Below are 22,966 nucleotides of genomic sequence, written 5' to 3' on the forward strand. Positions count from 1 at the left end.
AAAAACATCGAGATACGCCGATAACGTTGTAATTATGTCAGAGACAGCAAAGGCCTTGGAAGAGCAGTTGAACGAAATGGACAATGTCTCGAAAGGAGGATATAAGATGAACATCAACAAAAGCAAAACGAGGATAATGGAATGTAGTCGAATTAAGTCGGGTGATGCTGAGGGAATTAGATTAGGAAATGAGACACTTAACATAGTAAAGGAGTTTTGCTATTTGGGCAGCAAAATAAGTGATGATGGTCCAAGTAGAGAGGACATAAACTGTAGACTGGCAGTCGCAAGGAAAACGTTTCTGAAGAAGAGAAATTTGTTAACATCGAGTGTAGATTTAAGTGTCAGGAAGTCGTTTCTGAAAGTATTTGTATGGCGTGTAGCCATGTATGGAAGTGAAACATGGACGATAAATAGTTTGGACAAGAAGAGAATAGAAGCTTTCGAAATGTGGTGCTACAGAAGAATGCTGAAGATTAGATGAATAGATCACATAACTAATGAGGAGGTATTGAAGAGGATTGGGGAGGAGAGAAGTTTGCGGCAGAACTTGACTAGAAGAAGGGATCGCTTGGTAGGACGTGTTCTGAGGCATCAAGGTACCACCAATTTAGTATTGGAGGGCAGCGTGGAGGGTAAAATTCGTAGAGGGAGACCAAGAGATGAATACACTAAGCAGATTCAGAAGCATGTAGGTTGCAGTAGGTACTGGGAGATGAAGAAGCTTGCACAGGATATAGTAGCATGGAGAGCTGCATCAAACCAGTCTCTGTGCTGAAGACAACAAAAACAACATGTCAGAATATCTGGTTAGATGTAAGAGGATCCCTGGAAGCACCAGCGTTACCAAAACGCATAAGTAAATAAAAATAAAAATAAATAAAGGTAACAGTATTCTGAAACCGACCGCCTGAACTTTTTTTACAAAGGTCCTTGTGTTTCTTCTGTTGCCTGAAATTGTTCGCTCGCCTCTCCTTATGATCTGCTACAGTTATATTTTTCTCTTTTCTGTGTTTCAGGATGTGGTGGACGATCACAGGGAACTTCGGGAACATACTGCCCATAGACTGGTCCAAGTCTTACGCACGCAAGCTGCACATGCCCACACTCAACTTGAACGAGAACAATAAGGTGAGCACGTCGCCTCGTTTCAGTCATCCACATTCGAGTCACGTGTCATAAACACCATATTGCATGGCATAATATTCCGGGCTCATTAAAGTATCAAAACACGTTCCTTGCTGAGCGTGTGTGCGACACGGTGAGACAGCCTCTAGTTCTGTGTGCGTTACTGGCAACATCCCGTTAGACCTGTTGCTGAACACTGCCTGTCGGTTGGTACCGGAGAAGAGCTGTTTCTAAACTATAGCGTTAGTGAATGAATTGGCCGCGAGACCCTGTCTGAGGTTTTTAGGTAGTTAGTTAGTTACATGTGCCATGTATCTTTTTAACGGCTCTTTTATCGAATGATGTGGAACGAGTCAGTTTCTGGGATATGTATATGTTGTTGTTGTTGTTGTTGTTGTTGTTGTGGTCTTCAGTCCTGAGACTGGTTTGATGCAGCTCTCCATCTACACTATCCTGTGCAAGCTTCTTCATCTCCCAATACGTACTGCTGCCTACATCCTTCTGAATCTGTTTAGTGTATTCATCTCTTGGTCTCCCTCTACGATTTTTACCCTCCACACTGCCCTCCAATACTAAATTGGTGATCCCTTGATGCCTCAGAACATGTCCTACCAACCGATACCTTCTTCTTGTCAAGTTGTGCCACTAACTTCTCTTCTCCCCAATCCTATTCAATACTTCCTCATTAGTTACGTGATCTACCCATCTAACATTCAGCATTCTTCTGTAGCACCACATTTCAACGGCTTCTATTCTCTTCTTGTACAAACTATTTATCGTCCACGCTTCACTTCCATACGTGGCTACACTCCATACAAATACTTTCAGAAACGACTTCCTGACATTTAAATCTATACTCGATGTTAACAAATTTCTCTCCTTCAGAAACGCTTTCCTTGCCATTGTCAGTCTACATTTTATATCCTCTCTACTTCGACCATCATCAGTTACTTTGTTCCCCAAATAGCAAAATTCTCATTTCCTAATCTAATTCCCTCAGCATCGCCCGACTTAATGCGACTACATTCCATTATCCTCGTTTTGCTTTTGTTGATGTTTATCGTATTTCCTCCCTTCAAGACACTGTCCATTCCGTTCAACTGCTCTTCCAAGTCCTTTGCTGTCTCTGACAGAATTACAATGTCATCGGCGAACCTCAAAGTTTTTATTTCTTTTCCATGGATTTTAATACCTACTCCGAATGTTTCTTATGTTTCCGTTACTGCTTGCTCAATATACAAATTGAATAACATCGTGGAGAGGCTACAACCCTGTCTCACTCCCTTCCCCTGTTTCCCTTTCATGTCCCTCGACTCTTATAACTGCCATCTGGTTTCTGTACAAATTGTAAATAGCCTTTCACTCCCTGTATTTTACCCCTGCCACCTTCAGAATTTGAAAGAGATTATTCCAGTCATCATTGTCAAAAGCTTTCTCCAAGTCTACAAATGCTAGAAAGGTAGGTTTGCCTTTCCTTAATCTAGCTTCTAAGATAAGTCGTAGGGTCAGTATTGCCTGACGTGTTCCCATATTTCTACGGAATCCAAACTGATCTCCCCCGAGGTCGGCTTCTACCAGTTTTTCCATTCGTCTGTAAAGAATTCGCATTAGTATTTTGCAGCCGTTACTTATTAACCTGATAGTTCGGTAATTTTCACATCTGTCAACGCCTGCTTTCTTTGAGATTGGAATTATTACATTCTTCTTGAAGTCTGAGGGTATTTCGCCTGTCTCATACATTTTGCTCACCAGTTGGTAGAGTTTTGTCAGGACTGGGTCTCCCAAGGCTGTCAGTAGTTCTAATGGAATGTTGTCTACTCCCGGGGCCTTGTTTCGACTCAGGTCTTTCAGTGCTCTATCAAATTCTTCACGCAGCATCATATCTCCCATTTCATCCGCATCTACATCCTCTTCCATTTCCATAATATTGTCCTCAAGAACATCGCCTAGTATAGTCCCTCTATATACTCCTTCCACCTTTCTGCTTTCCCTTCTTTGCTTAGAACTGGGTTTCAATCTCAGCCTTTGATATTCATACAAGTGGTTCTCTTTTCCCCAAAGGTCTCTTTAATTTTCCTGTAGGCAGTATCTATCTTACCCCCAGTGAGGTAAGCATCTACATCCTTACATTTGTCCTCTAGCCATGCCTGCTTAGCCATTTTGCACTCCCTGTCGATCTCATTTTTGAGACGTTTGTATTCCTGTTTGCCTGCTTCAGTTATATGTATGTAGTGTTAATATCAACGAACATACGAGAGTGATTTGGTAAGTCTGGTAAATTTCCACGAAAGAATGGAACTATTTTGTTCTGCTTTCGTAGTAGGGAAGCTTCATTATTGCAAGGATCATGTAAAGCGTAAGTTCATTGTTCACAGCCGTCTGGATTTGCCAGTGTGTCGACAGCGGTTGAAAAATGGAGGAAACTGAGTTTCATACTGTTAACAAAAATTTTCATTTGAAGGCGTGGACTGGCGTACCAATCAAAACATAATTGGATGGAAGTTCACGCGGACTTTTTACCATCATTGAAGACCGTTTACTTTTCGATTAACGTACTCCGACAAGCACCAAAGACGAAGCGCGCTCAGGGCGTCCAGTTGAGGCTACCGCAAAGGAAACCATTGATAAAATCCATCATATGGTAATGCAAGACCACCGAATGAAAATTCGTGAGACTGCAAAGATTGTAGGCGTCTCAACTGAGCGAATGCATGACTTCCTGCACAGAGAATTGGCTATGGACAAGCTGCGTGTGAGGTGGATGCCGCGATTGTTCACAGTCGAGCAAAAGCACATACGGCACCACATTTCAGCACTTTGGCGATATTTAATTGCAGTTGTCAACACTTTTTGCGCCGATTTGTGACTTTTGGTTAAACCTAGATCCACCATTACACACCAGAGTCAAAACGCCAGCCAAAACAATGGACAAAGGCTGGTGAAAGTGCATCGAAGAAGATAAAGACGATTTTGTCAGCTTGTAAGGAGATGGCCACTGTTTCTTGGGATTCCCAAAGAATAATCAACATAGATTACTTGGAAAAAGGCAGATCCATAATTGTACCCTTTTATGCTTCATTGCTGAATCGTTTGAAACTTGCGTTGGCTGTAAAAAGACGAAGGTTGGCAGGCAAAAGAGTGCCCTCTCACCAGGATAAAGCACCACCCCACACATAAGCGATAACAATGACGAAACTGCATGAACTGTGCTTTGAATTTTGTTGCTCATTCACCTTACAAGCCACACTTTGCCCCAGATGACTTTAGCAGGCCGCTGTGGCTGAGCGGTTCTTGGCGCTTCAGTCTGGAACCGCGCGATCGCAACGGTCGCAGGTTCGAATCCTGCCTCGGGCATGAATGTGTGTGATGTCCTTAGGTTAGTTAGGTTTAAGTAGTTCTAAGTTCTAGGGGACTGATGGCCTCAGATGTGTAGTCCCATAGTGCTCACAGCCATTTGAACCATCTTAAGCTAGGCTTTCTGCGGGAAATGTTCATCAAATGAAGAAGCGATAGTTGCTGTCAACGAGTATTTTGCAGACTTGACAGAACCAATTTTTCCCATGAGATGAAAAAGCTGGACGATAGCTGGACTAAGAGAACTCCATGAAAGGAGGCTACGTCGATGAGTTGTTTACGAAACAACCATTTTATTGCTTTTTTACCAGACTTATCAAACCAGTCCTACCCATGCAACTAAAAACCTAGATGTGGCCTTTTTTTTACTAGCTACCCCGTTTTTTAAAAAATATCGTCCATCGAATATAAGGAGTTATCAAAGAGAAATGATTTTAGGTTAGATTTAAAACTTTCATTGTTCCCTGTCAGAGTTTTAGTGTTATTCGTCAGATAATCAATTTTTTCGTTGCTGTATATTTAATTTCTTTCTGAGCCAGTGACAGTTTTATAGTGGCTAATGAAGGTCATTTTTTCCTCTTAGTGTTGTAGGTGTGGCCATCACTATTCTTCGCGAATTATGATGTATTATTTATGATAAATTTCATTAGCGAATATATGCATTGTGATGGCGCAGTTAAAATGCCTAACTCCTTGAAAATGTAACTATACGAAGACCACAGGCGAACGCCACATATTATATTTACTGCTCGCTTTTGCGTAATGAGTAGTTTGTTTCTAAGTGAAGTTACCACAGTAAATTATTCCGTGTCACATTACTGAGTCGAAATATACAAATATGTCAAGAGGTTGATTCGTTTGTTTTCAAGACTAGCAATTATACAAATAGTAAAAGCAGCTGAACTTAATTGTTTGAGAAGCTCAGTAATACACTTCTTTCAGTTCAAGTTTCTATCAGAATATACACTCAGAAATCTGGAGCATTCTACCCAATTTACTGACGCCACTTAATGTACTACAACAAGTATTGACGTGGCTCTATTTCCTGTACCGAACTGAATAAAGTTTGTTTACATTTTCAGAGGAGCACTTTATAAGTGTTTGAAAATCACCATTAACAGTCTCTTCTGTTGCCTTTTCCCTGGTGAGATTCATTACAACATTACTATCGTCTGCAAAAAGTCTCTATAAGGAAATCGCGCTGTGGGACTCCCTTTGTGATTTTACGCAAGTCACTAAAATTTTCTGCCTTTCCAACATCGTGTGAATAACTCCTTTGAGAAAGAAATATGATCAAATATTCGTCAAATTTCTTTGACAGAGATCTTTGAGGTTGCGCTAAAAACGCGTATTACACGGTCGTCATATTTTTTGTCAAATTTCAAGATGGCGGACGCCAACGCGTTATTATGCGCTGCAGCTACTGGTATCACGATTACATTGTGCGTGTATGTGGAACAGAATCGGTGGATAAAAGGAAACATACTTGGATCAAGCCCTACGTATTACGTCGGGATGATATAAGCATTCAGCAAAATCTGTTACGAGAGCTGCAAGTGGAGTAAGTCAAGTCTTATTTTAATTATTTACGAATAGTTGAGGGTATATTTCAGTATTTGCTCATTAAAGTGGCTTTTCATATTTAATAACAGAATATCCTCTTGAGGAATGCTGTATATGCAGAAGATAGACAAACTATGGCAATACGATTTCTGGATACATGAGAGAGCTACAGTGGTTTGCGACACAGAACTCAAATATCACATTGCACATTAACCACAAGAATGCCAGAAACGTTTGGAACAATTTACAAGGCGCTGAAGGAGAATATGTGAATGTAAATAATTGTTTAGTGCACTGTATGGCCAATAACTATTTTTAATTTGGAATAATTCATGGCAGCGAAAACGGTTACAAATTGTCTCGAATGAATTCATTCGAGACAATAATTAATGGAATTGGTGTTCCAACCACCACAAAAAAATGTGTGTTAAATCTTGTGGGACTTAACTGCTAAGGTCATCAGTCCCTAAGCTTACACACTACTTAACCTAAATTATCCTAACGGCAACACACACCCATGCCCGAGGGATAACTCGAACCTATGCCGGGACCAGCCGCAACCACAAAATTAATAAAAAGTACGGAACAGATGATGCGGTTCTTAACTTGTCGAAGTACGTTTATTAAAAAAAAAAAAAAAAGCCACGTTAACAAACACACTACAGAGACGTTAAATAGCTGTAGACACGCCAGCGCTCGAAGTGGTTATATTTCACGTTGCAGTGAACAGAAGACGAACGACTTTTATCATCAAATCTTCGGCGACACCCTAGATTTGATCATATTTATTTGACGACAGGCGAGATTTGACAAACTTTCCTATTACACCATCAAATTTCTTTGGCGTAAATATTTGACACATCAACTTTGACAAAGAAATATGTTGGTACAAGACCGGCCTAAGGTACGACCGACCACCACGTATTTCATCAACCACTGGCGGCGAGCGTGTGCGGTATGGACTCCATACTGTGAGAGGCTGGGGTCCAGCACAGCCCGCTCCCTCCCGTTGTCGGGTCGGAACACCTGCGGCGCTGCTAGCACTCGGTGAAGCAGCTGCTCAGTCGGCATCAGAAGACCGAGTGCGCCACACGCCGCTGCGCCCATCAAGGAAACAAATATTCCTGCAGCACCCGGAATCTAACCAGGATCCTCCGCATGATACGCTACTGGCCATTTAAATTGCTACACCAAGAGGAAATGCAGATGATAAACGGGTATTCATAGGACAAATATATCATACTAGAACTGACATGTCATTACATTTTCACGCAATTCGGGTGCATAGATCCTGAGAAATCAATACCCAGAACATTAACCTCTGGCAGTAATAACGACCTTGATACGCCAGGGCATTGAGTCAAACAGAACTTGGATGGCATGTACAGGTACAGCTGCCCATGCAGCTTCAACACGATACCACAGTTCATCAAGAGTACTGACTGGTGTGTTGTGACGAACCAGTTGCTCGGACACCATTGACCAGACGTTTTCAATTGGTGAGAGGTCTGGAGAATGTGCTGACCAGGGCAGCAGTCGAACATTTTCTGTAACCAGAAAGGCCAATACAGGACCTGCAACATGCCATCGTCCATTATCTTGCTGAAATGTACGGTTTCGCAGGGATCGAATGAAGGGTAGAGCAACGGGTCGTAACACGTCTGTAATGTAACGTTCACTGTTCAAAGTGCCGTCAGTGCGAACAAGAGGTGACCGATACGTGTAACCAATGGCACCCCATACCATCACGCCGGGTGACACGCCAGTGTGACGATGACGAATACACGCTTCCAATGTGCGTTCACCGCGATGTCGCCAAACACGGATGTGACCATCATGATGCTGTAAACAGAACCTGGATTCATCCGAAAAATGACGTTCTGCCATTCGTGCACACAGGTTCGTCGTCGAGTACACCATCGCAGGCGCTCCTGTCTGTGATGCAGCGTCAAGGGTAACCGCAGCCATAGTCTCCGAGCTGATAGTCCATGTTGCTGCAAACGTCCTCAAACTGATCGTGCAGATGGTTGTTGTCTTGCAAACATCCCCATCTGTTGACTCAGGGATCCAGACGTGGCTGCACGATCCGTTACAGCTATGCGGGTAAGATGCCTGTCATCTCGACTGCTAGTGATACGAAGCCGTTGGGATCCAACACGGCGATCCGTATTACCCTCCTGAACCTACCGATTCCATATTCTGCTAACAGTCATTGGATCTTGATCACGCGAGCAGCAGTGTCGCGATACGATAAACCGCAATCGCGATAGGCTACAATCCAACCTTTATCAAAGTCGGAAACGTGATGGTAAGTATTTGTCCTCCTTACACGAGGCATCACAACAACGTTTGACGAGGCAACGCCGGTCAACTGGTGTTTGTGTATGAGAAATCGGTTGGAAACTTTCCTCATGTCAGCACGTTGTAGGTGTCGCCACCGGGTCCAACCTTGTGTGAACGCTCTGAAAAGCTTATCATTTGCATATCACAGCATCTTCTTCCTGTCGGTTAAATTTCGCGCCTGTAGCACGTCATCTTCGTGGTGTAGCAAGTTTAATGGCCAGTAGTGTACATAGCCTCAGTGACCACTGAGTTACAGAGGATGACATTTTGTTACGAAGATTAGATGAGATGTTGAGAACAAGACAAATACACATTAGTAGTTAGGAATGTGAACCTCCTCCAACTGTATGATGGAACGACGACAATGAAACTTCGTGCGGGACTCGAACCCGGATTTCCCGCCTTACGCGAACGGTCGCCTCAAGCCTCCAGGCCATCCCAGCACGATTCACGACGAGCCCCGAACGTGTCTTTCACAACAGATCTAGTCACCGCAGTGCCGGTTCCTCTGGATCGGCATGCATGTCTGAAAGAACACAGCATCGTACTCTTTCACACCGCAGGCACTGCATGTCCTTATTCAAACACCCAGTCCCACAGACAAGGAACTCTATGACCCGCCCGGAATCATAAGCGGAAGCCTGCGATCTAGAGACGACGACGCTACGCCAGCCGCCAGACCTCGAGATGACAGATCTGTCGCGTCACTACAGCATGAACTACGGAGCTACAATCCCAGTAAGGCGGTTTTAGATCTAACAATAGGTCATCTCTTTCTGGTGAGTTTCTCAGTGGACGAACTTAAAAGAGTTGTGTTTTAATTAATTAAAATTCCGGGCTGAATTGCCGTGGTCCATATGTAAAACTGCTTCTCCATCGTGACGTTTCGTTGCCTACTGCGGGCAACATAATCTGAGGCGAGTCGGCGACTGGCTGCTAGGCGCTAGAGGTCCCGCTTATATAGAGCGCTTAGATGGCGCCACCACTCATCACGTGCTTTCGACTTTAAAACTATCTCTGGCTAGTGCCGTCTCTCTCGATTATAGGTAATCGATAGTCACTTCGTTGGTACAGAGTCGACCGCCATATTTTGTCTACTTTTAATCCATCTTCTTTTTTATTAAAATTATTTTCGTGCTTGCAGATCTCTATAGCTTCTCTGTACGTGCGAGTATAATAATGTGAGTATAGGTGTTGGAGGAATCAGAACGAGGTTCGTTTACGAAATGGTCGTTTCCGGACTAATGTCTCGTACGGCAAATTGACATCTTAACCTTCCCCATCATTCCTGAAAGTTTGTAACATCACGGTTCTCTCCCTCTACTTAATTTTTAACTATTTAATTTTGAGTGGTCTCTTATGCTTCATCGAATCAATTTTGTTTTTAACCTCAGATATTTTTATTGCACTCTTCAGAGGGTAACGTACCCCCCTCCCCCCCCCCCCCCCCTCCAAGCTGGAAACCAATGTTTACTAGAATCAAAGTCAACCATTTCCAGAAATGCACGAGAGTTCTGTAATGAATTAAAACGCTGTAACCAGATTCCAGAAGGATGCAACTACCCCCCCTCCCCACCCATATCCCTCCATACCTCTATCGGTGACTTCAGATAAACATAGAACTTTTAATGGGAAGCAACTCGAGAGGAGCAGGTTTTGAATTTCCATCTTGTCACCTAGATTCTATCCTCCGTAAACAACTTAAGACGAATGCTGGATCTGTTCAGTGAAGAATAGCACGCTCGATTCCGTTCCTAATTTGCCCCCCCGTTCTTGTACAACTTAGCAAGAACTCATGTTATTATCGGCTCAGATATCAACAACACGTTAGGCTAGTCGTTCTTTGTCTTACTTGCTGATATTTCATGTTCAGTCTTTTCTTTTTTGTCCCGCGGGTCTCTTGGAAAAGCCCAGTCCTGTGTGCTCCACGCTGACCCGTTATCGCGTTCAGCCTCTTTATGGCTGAAGAACTCACTCTTTTCATTGATTTTTTTCGCTCAAACCTCCACTGAGCAGCCATTATCTGAAAACAGTTTCTACAACTCACTCAATAAGTGTCACTGTCAATGTAACACATTTTATATACTCTGTTATCACGATGCCGGAGGCAGTTTCTCTTGTGGATTAATCACACTCCTTATCGGAGATAGCCGTTAATGAATTACTGGTGGCAGAATGATGCAACTAATTACAGAACTTGCGACAGACTCGGTTGCGCATTGTTACGGAAATGGTGACACGGCCCAAGATAGGTGAGATTTGTTCCTTATTTCTGAATTTTGAAAAGTGTGCGCCAATTCGTAAGGAACAAATTCACAGGTATTGATGGTATACCAGTGCAGTTCTTGGGGACATCTGTCCAAACAGCCCAACAATAAACGGCACATGCTTTTCAACGAAATTTATGTGACTGGGTAAATACAATCAGATATTTGATTTGCAGAAGAAACTAAGATGGTTCGACGTGAGAATTACCTCTAAGACATTATAGTAACACTTACAGGAAACTTGTTGTTATCAAATACTCTCATCAAGAAAGCAGTATTTTTTACTGAATTCTGATGTTTTTACGCGTATCAGCACTTTTTTAATCGAATGAACCAAGTAAAATATCACATTTTTATTATTATCCCAAAGTCAGGCCCTCACGGCTCAGTTTCAGTACATTGAACAACTGGCTACTCGGCTGTTTTTTTCTGACAATCTGTTCTGTAGTTTCATGTTTAACGTTCCAGGTTTTTAAATGCTGTAATCTGCAATGAGAGTAAAGACATTATTTGATTTCAGGATAGGAGTATTCTATTTCAGACAATCTCTCTATTATAGATAGATATTAAAAACATAAATGGTGATACTGGAGCCAATAGACAGTATCTACCGCAATCTTTTTGCTACACACTAACTTCTTTCTCGTGGTATGGCAAGAATGGGACTTTGGATTATGGAGAGAGGTGTCCTAGGATAGTCCATGCAGTTGTGCAAAGCCACTGTGCCAGCCAGGGTGGCCTAGTGGTTGGCCCGTCTGCCTACTCAGTACTCACCTAATAGTTCGGAACTCTCTATCCTGTTTATCATTTCTTTTTTGTTACTAATTTAATGAGAGGTCAGATATTTTTGACACTGCCGGCCGGAGTGGCCGAGCGGTTCTAGGCGCTACAGTCTGGAACCTGCGACCGCTACGGTCGCAGGTTCGAATCCTACCTCGGCCATGGATGTGTGTGATGTCCTTAGGTTAGTTAGGTTTAAGTAGTTCTAAGTTCTAGGGGACTGATGACCTCAGCAGTTAAGTCCCATAGTGCTCAGAGCCATTTGAACCATTCTGATTTTTGACACTACAAAATCGGATGAACTGTTTCTTCAAACTCTTTGTCTAATAATAAAAACAGTCTAGACAGCATACGAATATTTCATTTTTTAAAAGGTGGCCGGTTTCGATCAGTGTTTGATCGTCATCAGAACTGACTGCTGGAGATGGTGGCACGGAGCATTAACCGCTCGAGGATGGTGTGAAGAAGCAGATGATGATCAAACACTGACCGAAACCGGCCACCACTTTACTGTATGCAGTCTAGACTGTTTTTATTATTATACAAATGTGTAAAAGTATTCTGGGACGAGTGTTATTTCTAAGACTTCGCTGTTTCGGGTTCTTAGATCGCCTTAACAACGAAGCTTGTGTCATCTGCGAACAAGTCGGATTCTGCTCGTGATTCAAATAAGATGGCAGATCGTTAACGTAAAATAAGAGCAGTAGTGGGCGAAGAATCGAACCCTGTGGGGCTGACATTGAAATTTCTGCCCGTGCAGATGATGTGGCGTCACTTTTTGTACTAGCATAATTCCTCATGCGGTTGACTAATTTTTTGTTCAGTGTATTAAAATACGTAGAATCGATAGACACCACGAGGTGGGCGTAATCTTGAGAGGATAGATTATTGGGTTGCTCCATGAGTTCGTAGCGTTTTTCTATAAGGCTAACAAACACAACAGATCCAGTCATGAGTAATACAAGTATATTCTCGCCCAGTGTTTAAAACAGTACGCTGTAGAAATCACGTGGTTTTGAGGTGAAGAACTCCTCGAGCCGTGTTGGGAGCGTGTTTTCATCCGACAAGGAAGTTCCTTGAAGGTTGTTCGATCAGAGAGCGGGAAAGGGGGAAATCTGAGGACGCAAGATCAGGCGAATAAGGTGGTACTAAATGACTTCCAACCCACCTCCTGCATAGTATTCTTGTCAGCCTAGTGCAGTGCGGGCGGGCGTTACCTTGGAATAGAGCCACATCACGCCATCTTCCTCGTCGACGTTCTTGGACTGCGTCTGCGAGATGTCTCAGTTGTTGACATTGGCTACACACCGGGTAGCAATTCGTAGCACACCATACTGTCACTGTTCCACCAAAGCATAGCATTACCTTTGCGATTCCGCGCAGGTCTTCGTATGGGGAGTTGCTGCATTATTTGGGCTCACCCATTCCGTTCTTTTGCTTGTGTTAGCAGACGAGGTTTGTCCGGAAAATACGTATAAAAGTTAAATAACGTATTTATGTTACAAGTTGCACTCACCGCCAGGTGGGACTACTGCTGTAATCAGTCCCATCAACGCTCAGTTCGAGTCAAAGCACTCTGCGTGAAGGTGGGAGTGTGCGGCAGCTTGTTGATAGTTGCCCTTTTCCACCTGCCGTCGGCATGGAGCTCTCTCTGATTGAGGAACAGCGCGTCAACATCAAGTTTCTTGCAAAGCTTGGCAAGAATGGCCGTGAGATTTTTGAGTGTTTGGAACAGCTTTACGGAGACAATTCTCTGAAGGAACCGACCGTGAACAAGTTGTTAAAAAGGTTGCGGGATGGCCGAGAAGAAGTGAACGATGACCCTCGCCCAGGACGCCCGTCGACATCGAGTTCCGATGCAAACGTTGAACGAATTCGGGCTCGTGTTCTTAAAGACCGTAGGTTGACAGTCAGAATTGTTGCTGACGAGCTGTCAATCCCCAAAACAATCGTTGACGAAATCCTGACACAAAAACGTGAAATGAAGAAATTGTGTGCGAAAATCGTGCCGAAGCTCTTGACGCCAGAGCAGAAAGCAAAGAGGGTCGAGTGCTGTGAGATTGGTTGGAAGCAGAGGAACGAGGGCACTTTCTCAACCGAGTCATCACTGGAGACAAGTCCTGGTTTTACGAATTCGATGTGGAGCTCAAATCTGAAAGCAAGGAATGGAAACTAGCAGGAGAACCGAGAACAAAAAGGTCGCGAAAATCAAGGTCCAATGGAAGACAATGTTGATTGTTTTCTTTGATTCTAGGGGCATTGTTCACAAGGAATTCGTCCCTCCCGGCTAGAGAGTGAACGGAAATTTTTACGCTGAAGTTCTGGCACGTTTGAGAGCTCGTGTGGCCCGGGTTCGACCGGAGTTGGCAAAAGGGGGCAGGTGCATCCTTCATCACGACAATGCGCCCGCTCACACGTCGCTCGTTGTGCGCGAGTTTTAGGCCAGAAGCTCAATCACCGTGACAGACCACCCGCCTTACTCACCCGATTTAGCCCCGTGTGAGTTCTTCATGTTCCCGAAATGCAAAATGGTGCTTCGGGGGCGGCACTTGGGAGATGTGGAAGCCATCGAAGCGGAAACGACACGGCAACTGAAGAACATCACAACTGAAGACTTTCAGCAATGTTATCAACAGTGGAAACGGCGTTGGCAGGAGTGCATCGCGTCTCAGGGCGAGTACTTTGAAGGAGACCATATTGTAATAACTGAATAATTGTAAAATAAAGCTATTATTCAACTTTTACACGTATTTTCCGGACAAACCTCGTATGACCACCATTTCTCGTTACCAGTAATGCTGCAAGATAGGAATGGTAGGTCTTGTTCACGAGCCAATCGATGGCAAGCAAGCAGAGATGGCCACCGACTGATTTTTATGATTTTGCCTTAGGGTATGCGGTACCCACACAGCCGAGTTTTGAACCTTCCCCATTACATGCAAATGTCGCGCGATAGTGCATTGATCACATCTGCCACTTCTCTAGCACTCTGAAGTGGGTCATTGTGGGTTAACGCGTTTAAACGATCTTCATCAAACCGCGATGGTCTTCCTGAACGTCGAGAGTCTCGCTAATGTCAGAACGATCTTTCTTGAAACAAGGTAACCATTTTCTTGCCGTGCTCTGTCCAGTGGCCTTATCTCCAAACACGGCCCAAATGTTTCTGGCTGCCTTCACTGCTGTCACCCTTATATTGAACTCAAACACAACAATATTTCCGAAATGTTCCGATTTCTCCACTTGGCATTGCATTTTCTAGTGTCCACATCTCCATTGACTATCTCGAAATGACAGTATGTTCACTCATACAGCAACAGTGAACTACAAATAAAAAATGGCAGCCGGCCGCTGTGACCGAGCGGTTCTACAGTCGCAGGTTTGAATCCTGCCTCGGGCATGGATGTGTGTGATGTCCTTAGCTTAAGTTAGGTTTAAGTAGTTCTAAGTTCTAGGGGACTGATGACCTCAGACGTTAAGTCCCACAGTGCTTAGGGCCAAAAAATGGCAATCGATAAATAATGGCATCCAAATAATGGGATCCGTCCATCCTTGATTGACGATGGTGTAACATGCTTGGTTCAGAGTCTGCAGCGTCTGCTGTGGCTAAAAAATCCCTCTCGAGACTGGCAGTCCCTACTGCAGTTTGGACAGGTGAAATTTGAGGGACTTCGAACGGAAGCCGCTCTGTCTCTTCGCTTTGTCCTCTTCCTGATTTGTTCCTGTGTGCGTTCGTCCTCTGAGAACTCGACGCCGTTGAGCACAGTTACTCGCCACTTGACACGGCCATCTGCAATGCTTTCCCAGCGACTTGCATTGATCCTGGTCTCGGCCAGGTCTCTCTTGCAGACATCCTTGAAACGAAGATGCGGCCGTCCCACTGGCCTCGCACCCTCCTGAAGTCCTCCGTGTAGCAGTTGTTTCGGTATCCGTTCTGGATTCATGCGCCTGACATGTCCCAACCATCTTACACGTCGATGACTCAGGAATGCCAAGATGCTGGTTGTGCTTGCACGATGAAAGACTTCGGTGTTGGGCACTCTATCTCTCCAAGAGATCTGAAGGATCTTCCGGAGACAGCGGAAATGGAAGCTGTTGAGTCGAGATTCACGCTTAGAAAGAATTGTCCATGTCTCACAACTATAGAGAAGAGTGCTTATAACACAAGCGTTGTAGACTTTTAATTTAGTTTTTGTGGTAAGCAGTCCGTTGTTCCATATTCTGTTTTTCAATCTAGCCATGACAGATGATGCCTTTGGGATTCTGTTAGTAATTTCAGTGTCCATGGACAAGTTGCTACATATTGTGGATCCCAAGTAGGTAAAGTCATCAACTACCTGGAGAGGATTGCCATTAATGAATTCGAATGTAAAATTCTATGCACCGACTTGACAGAAAATCCTAGGAAGTTCTGGTCTTACGTTAAATCAGTAAGTGGCTCGAAACAGCATATCCAGACACTCCGGGATGATGATGGCATTGAAACAGAGGATGACACGCGTAAAGCTGAAATACTAAATTCCTTTTTCCAAAGCTGTTTCACAGAGGAAGACCGCACTGCAGTTCCTTCTCTAAATCCTCACACAAACAAAAAAATGGCTGACATCGAAATACGTGTGCAAGGAATAGAAAAGCAACTGGAATCACTCAACAGAGGAAAGTCCACTGGACCTGACGGGATACCAATTCGATTCTACACAGAGTACGCGACAGAACTTGCCCCCCTTCGAACAGCCGTGTACCGCAAATCTCTAGAGGAACGGAAGGTTCCAAATGAATGGAAAAGAGCACAGGTAGTCCCAGTTTGCAAGAAGGGTCGTCGAGCAGATGCGCAAAACTATAGACCTACATCTCTGATGTCGATCTGTTGTAGAATTTTAGAACATGTTCTTTGCTCGGGTATCATGTCGTTTTTGGGAACCCAGAATCTACTCTGAAGGAATCAACATGGATTCCGGAAACAGCGATCGTGTGAGACCCAACTCGCTTTATTTGTGCATGAGGCCCAGAAAATATTACATACAGGCTCCCAGGTAGATGCTATTTTCATTGACTTCCGGAAGGCGTTCGATACAGTTCCGCAGTGTCGCCTGATAAACAAAGTAAGAGCCTACGGAATATCAGATCAGCTGTGTGGCTGGGTTGAAGAGTTTTTAGCAAACAGAACACAGCATGTGGTTCTCAATGGAGAGACGTCTACAGACGTTAAAGTAACCTCTGGCGTGCCACAGGGGAGTGTTATGGGACCATTGCTTTTCACAATATATATAAATGACCTATTAGGTAGTGTCGGAAGTTCCATGCGGCTTTTCGCGGATGATGCTGTAGTATACAGAGAAGTTGCACCATTAGAAAATTGTAGCGAAATGCAGGTAGATGTGCAGCGGATAGGCACCCTTAACATAGACAAATATAATGTATTGCGAATACATAGAAAGAAGGATCCTTTATTGTATGATTATATGATAGCGGAACAAACACTGGTAGTAGTTACTTCTGTAAAATATCTGGGAGTATGCGTGTGGAACGATTTGAAGTGGAATGATCATATAAAATTAATTGTTGGTGAGGCGGGTACCAGGTTGAGATTCATTGGGAGAGTCCTTAGAAAATGTAGTCCATCAACAAAGGAGGTGGCTTACAAAACATTCGTTCGACCTATACTTGAGTATTGCTCATCAGTGTGGGATCCGTACCAGATCGGGTTGACGGAGGAGATAGAAAAGATCCAAAGAAGAGCGGCGCGTTTCGTCACAGGGTTATTTGGTAACCGTGATAGCGCTACGGAGATGTTTAACAAACTCAAGTGGCAAACTCTGCAAGAGAGGCGCTCTGCATCGCGGTGTAGCTTGCTCACCAGGTTTCGAGAGGGTGCATTTCTGGATGAGGTATCGAATATATTGCTTCCGCCGAGGAGATCACGAATGTAAAATTAGAGAGATTAGAGCGCGCACGGAGGCTTTCAGACAGTCCTTCTTCCCGCGAGCCGTACGAGACTGGAACAGGAAAGAGAGGTAAGTGGCACGTAAAGTGCCCTCCGCCACACACCGTTGGGTGGATTGCAGAGATAAGTGTAGATGTAGAATGCTGATGGATGGATGGTTGGTTGTGCTCTGCGCCATGATCTTAGTCTTTTGAAGGCTGATGAGTAGACCAAATTTTTCACAGGCGTGTGATAATTTGTTGATTATATACTGCAGCTCATCTTCTGTGTTCGCTGCTAGAGCTGCACCGTCCGCATATAACAACTCACGGATAACAACTGTGTTTACTTTGGTCTTGGCCTTGAGGCGAGCAATGTTGAAAAGATTTCCATCAGATGTCGTATGTAGATACACTCCCTCCTCACAGTCTTCAAAGGCAAATCTGAGCAGATGGGAAAAGAAAATCCCAAATAATGTAGGAGTTAAAACACACCCCTGTTTCACACCGCTATTAACAGGGAATGCTTCTGATGTTTTACCATCGAAGCAGATTGTTGCTTGTGTTTTCTCTTGGAAAGAGAGAATTATTTGTAGTAGTTTAGATGGGCATTCAATCTTCTGCAACAGTTTTAAAAGCCCATTTCTGCTCACGCTTTAACAAGGTCAATGAAAGCAATATAAAGTGGCCTCTACATTTCTCTTGTAGCTGTCTTAAGGAGAAGATCGTATCTACGGTTGATCGGCCAGGCCTGAAGCCACACTGAGATTCTGGGTAGGTTCTGGAAGCTAAGATCTGTAATCGCATTAGAATGACTCTTGTATAGGCTTTCCCGGCTACACTTAGTAATGAAATGCCTCGGTAATTGTTATAATCACTTCTGTTCCCTTTCTGTTTATATAGAGTAACTATCCTCGAATTCCGCATACTCGTCGGGACATAACCTTCTTCCCAGCTGGTTGTGATAAGTGAATATAAATGTCTGAGAAGAACATACTTGTTATACTCAATAACCTCAGCAGGGATGGCATCTTCACCTGGGGCCTTTCCGTTACCAAGAGAATCTATTTCTCTACTGACAAGGGGAAAGACTCAGACACGGCTAACCGATTCGGCTCAAATTTGGCAGGTCGCTTGAGTACAACCTAAAACGAAGGACTCCAAGACATTTTGGGTCAGCACCCCCGCAATTTTGAGAAAATTACCCCTGAAGGTTATGACGAGCAATCGACTAAAAATTGGAGGGGTCGATAGATAATTGTAAATAGAGCAGTTTTCATCATCAGGTATGGGGTCCGCAAATGCAAACTTTTCCAGAAATCGAGGAAAGAAACTTTTACAGCTGCCGCTTCTGTACCCACATGGTAAACGCTTTTTGGCGACAGCGCCACGGATAAGGTAACTCGCTGGGAATCGGTAAACTCGGGTTCGAATTTCCTAGAAACCTTCATGATATAGTACTTCAGTATCAACAAAAGTCATTTCGTTCGTCAGCTCCAAAAATCGCTCGACGATAGCCGCTCATATCAATCTGGAACGCCGAGAAACATAACTGCTTGCTTCCAGTAGTGCATTGAAAAGCATCTGTCTTGCAACACTTTTACAAACCAAAACACAGCGTCGGTAATACTGTGACAAGCTCCCAAATATATATTACAGCGCTAGTCGAAGCGTGTATATTCCCCCATTATCCAGATTACGCACGTGAAAGATATGATATAACAAACAGTAACTAGTTACTACGGCATAAACAGACGAGCTAATTACTACAAACTACATGCAGTACTCGTCATATGTTACTTCGGCTCATTAACGATGAAAAAAATCACTATATGTATCCGCGAGGTTCTCGGCAGCCTAATGACGAAAAATAAAAAAAATATTTCCGATTGATTTCTATAAAGCTCGTGCTGGTCGCTTTCACTCTTCCAGGTCCACAATTATGATATGACGAAGTGGCAACCGGGACAACATAACTCTCCCCGCGTCCATTCTGTCCCGTGCCTCGCTGTAGACAAGCGTCGATCGGTTCGCTGTCTGTGATCTCTCGTGAGGAATTTGCAGCACGCTTACTCGGAGTTGTTTTCATGTGACAAGGATTGAAAGTTTAATACTTTACTAACTCACGGCGTTTGGAAAATTAGATTGCCTACCTTATCATTCCTTATTGATTTACTTACCTTACTAACCCTCCTATCCCTATCAATTGAGACACGGAAAAATACAAACGAAAAAAAGAATATCCATTGGGTTTCTTCGAGATTGAGTCCCAGTCAGTTACCTTGCCGTTGCGCTGTCGATGCTGTCGGCGAAAAGCGTTTGCCATGTGGGTACTGAAACGAAACTTCTAAGAGTTTCTTTCCTCGATTTCTGGACGATGAAAAATTTTCTGTTTACCATTATCTATCAATCCCGCCAATTTTGAGTCGATTGCTCGTCATAACCCTAACGGGTGATTTTCTCAAAATTGCAGGGGCGTTGAACCAAAATATCTTGCGAGTCCTTCGTTTTAGGTTGTACTCAGGCGACCTGCCAAATTTGAGCCGAATCGGTTGGCCGTGTCTGAGGCCTTCCCCTTGTGAGTTCTTCCATAGTAGGCATTGCATCTAGTTCTTCCATAACTGGCATTTGTTTGATGGCGTCACACGCATCCTTGCTAACTTCATTCTCGGCTGCATACAACTCGAGGTAGTGGTCAACCCAGCGTTCCATTTGTTTGCCTTCATCAGTAATGACTTCACCCGTCTTGGACTTCAGAGGAGCTGTTTTTCTGACAGTTGGTCCAATTGCTTTCTTAATACGATCGTACATTGCCTTAGCATCCCCAGAATCGATAAATACACCCATAGAAACGTGCAAAAAAAAAGACGAACTTATGCACCAACCTAATACATAAAATCCGAGAAAACTGTTGTTAGGGCGGCGCCGACGTGCGCTAGGCGCGAACCCTTCAGCCCAGGCTCGCGCCGCTGTCTGAGGCTGAGCTGTGGCCACGTGGCGGATGGCCAGCCAGAGCGTGCGGCCGAATCGGCACGCGGCTGCCCGAGGGGCATCAGTGTTATCAGCGCCTCTGCTCTGCTGGACGACCCCCAGCCATCTCATGATTCAGCATCCGCCACTCACAAAGCGACGCCCGCTGCCGTAGTGGAATCGCTACAGCCGTATTCCCCAACAGTGGCGGCTCCTAGATACATTATGTGATCAAAAGTATCCCGACACCTGGCCGAAAATGTCTTACAAGTTCTTCTTGGTGAAGCACTTGCCCGCAAAAGGCAAAGGTACCGAGTTCGAGTCTCGGTCGGGCACACAGTTTTAATCTGCCAGGAAGCTTCATATCAGCGCACACTCCACTGCAGAGTGAAAACCTCATTCTGGAAACATCCCTCAGGCTGTGGTTAAGCCATGTCTCCTCAGCATCCTTTCTTCCAGCAGTGCTAGTTCTGCAAGGTTCGCAGAGGAGTCACTGTAAAGTTTGGAAGGTAGGAGACGAGGTACTGGCAGAAGTAAAGCTGTGAGGACCGGGCGTGAGTCGTGCTTCGGTAGCTCAGTTGGTAGAGAACTTGCCCGCGAAAGGCAAAGGTCCCGAGTTCGAGTCTCGGTCGGGCACACAGTTTTAATCTGCCAGGAAGTTTCAAGTTCTTTGAGCCCTGTTGACTGGCAGAGACCGCTGACAGTTGAAAAGGGTCGGTAATGCTGGCCCATCCTTAGCGTTGATGACGGCTTCCACTCTCGCAGGCATACGCTCAATCAGGTGCTGGAAGGTTTCTTGGTGAATGGCAGCCCATTCTTCACGGAGTTCTGCACTGAGGAGAGGTACCGATGTCGGTCGTTGAGACCACGCACGAAGCTCGCTTTCCAAAACATCCCAAATGTGTTCTATAGGGTTCAGGTCAGCACTCTGTGCAGTCCAGTCCATTACAGGGATGTTATTGTCGTGTAACCCCTCCGCCCCAGGCCGTGCATTATGAACAGATGCAATCGCCATCCACGAATTCCTCTTGAACAGCGGGAAGCAAAAAGGTGCTTAAGACATCTATGTAGGCCTGCGCTGTGATAGTGCCACGTAAAACAACAAGGGGTCCAAGTCCCTTCCACGAAGAACACGACCACACCATAACACCACCGCCTCCGAATTTTACTGCTGGCACTACACACGCTGGCAGATGACGTTCACCGGAAATTCGCCATACCCACACCGTGTCATCGGATCGCCACATTGTGTAACGTTTTTCCACAGTTGAATTGTCCATTGTTAACGCTCGTTGCACCAAGCGAGGTGTCGTTTCACATTTGCCGGCGTGATGTGTGACTTCTGAGCAGCCGCTCAACCATGAAATCCAAGTTTTCTCACCTCCCGCCTAACTGTCATAGTACTTGCTGTGGATCCGTATGCAGTTCGGAATTCCTGTGTGATGGTCTGGATAGACGTCTGCCTATTAGACATTACGACCCTCTTCAACTGTCGGCGGCCTCTGTCAGTCAACAGATGAGGTCGGCCTGTAAGCTTTTGTGCCGTACGGGTCTCTTCACGTTTCCACTTCACTATCAGGTCGGAAACAGTGGATGTAGGGATGTTTAGGAGAGTGTAAATCTCGCGTACAGACGTATGACACAAGTGACACACAATCACCTGACCACTTTCGAAGTCCGCGAGTTCCGGGGAGCGCCCCATTCTGTTCTCTCACTATGTCTAATGACTACTGAGGGCGCTGATATGGAGTACCTGGCAGGAGGTGTCAGCAAAATGCACCTAATTTGAAAAGCGTATGTTTTTGGGGGGTGTCCGGGTACTTTTGATCACACAGTCTATACATTCTGGGTGTTCACAATTTTTTAAATTCAGATAAATATGAGAGTGGAAATTAATAGAATCCGCCGTATAACAGTTATCCTCATCAACATATTTACAGAAATTCAGCCTCTGTCAATAATAATAATAATAATAATAATAATAATAACTTGTGTTTGTGGAATTTTACTGTTTAAGCTTTCGCAACTCTCCGTTTCGCATTTTTGTGCAAGTGGAAGTTTTCGTAGTTCTTATTTTTTCGGACAAACGTACAAGATCCCTGATTCATATATTAGTTAACGAATAACTTCTGGGCTGAAAATCAAGCATTCTTATGTTGTACTCGCATACACTTCTTTATTAAATTTTCGCCTGTAGTCACGCTTATTTGATTTCGTCACATTCTCAGACAACGAATATAGTCTGGAATGCTCTAGTTTCTTTGCAGCTAGCTTTTCCTGGTAATTTTCTTTTCACTTAGCGCTTAATACAGGTTCAACAGAGTTCATATTGACACTGCTCTGGAGAGCCGATTCCTGCACAGTAGACAACCAACTCTGAACACAAACTGCCTTTTGAGGAAAGTACTATCTACCTACAAGGTCTCTTGACTAGAATACAAATGAGGCGCTGAGAGCCAAGGGGGCAAAAGCATACCGTGTTCGACCTCCCCCTCCAGTGCGCCCCTATTTAAGTGAATATCAGAAAACCGAGTGAGACAACTTTTCGTGAACGTTCAAATATATGTACAATGTGGGCCTGCAGTGAAATGAAATGAAATGTCATGTGACGAGGGCTTCCCGTCGGGTAGACCGTTCGCCTG

At 44.4% G+C, this 22,966-nt stretch overlaps 1 protein-coding gene across 1 annotated transcript in view; it reads left to right on the forward strand.

The window, feature by feature from the left end:
* Nucleotides 1-22,966, forward strand: part of LOC126292191 (fasciculation and elongation protein zeta-2) — a 358,256-nt gene that overhangs the window by 213,031 nt on the left and 122,259 nt on the right. Inside the window, exon 2 of the mRNA XM_049986034.1 lies at nucleotides 1,020-1,131. Coding sequence (XP_049841991.1) covers nucleotides 1,020-1,131 — 112 coding nt within the window. The remainder of the gene's footprint in view (nucleotides 1-1,019; nucleotides 1,132-22,966) is intronic.

The sequence above is a fragment of the Schistocerca gregaria genome, chromosome 9, assembly GCF_023897955.1.
Source record: "Schistocerca gregaria isolate iqSchGreg1 chromosome 9, iqSchGreg1.2, whole genome shotgun sequence".
Classification (NCBI taxonomy): domain Eukaryota; kingdom Metazoa; phylum Arthropoda; class Insecta; order Orthoptera; family Acrididae; genus Schistocerca; species Schistocerca gregaria.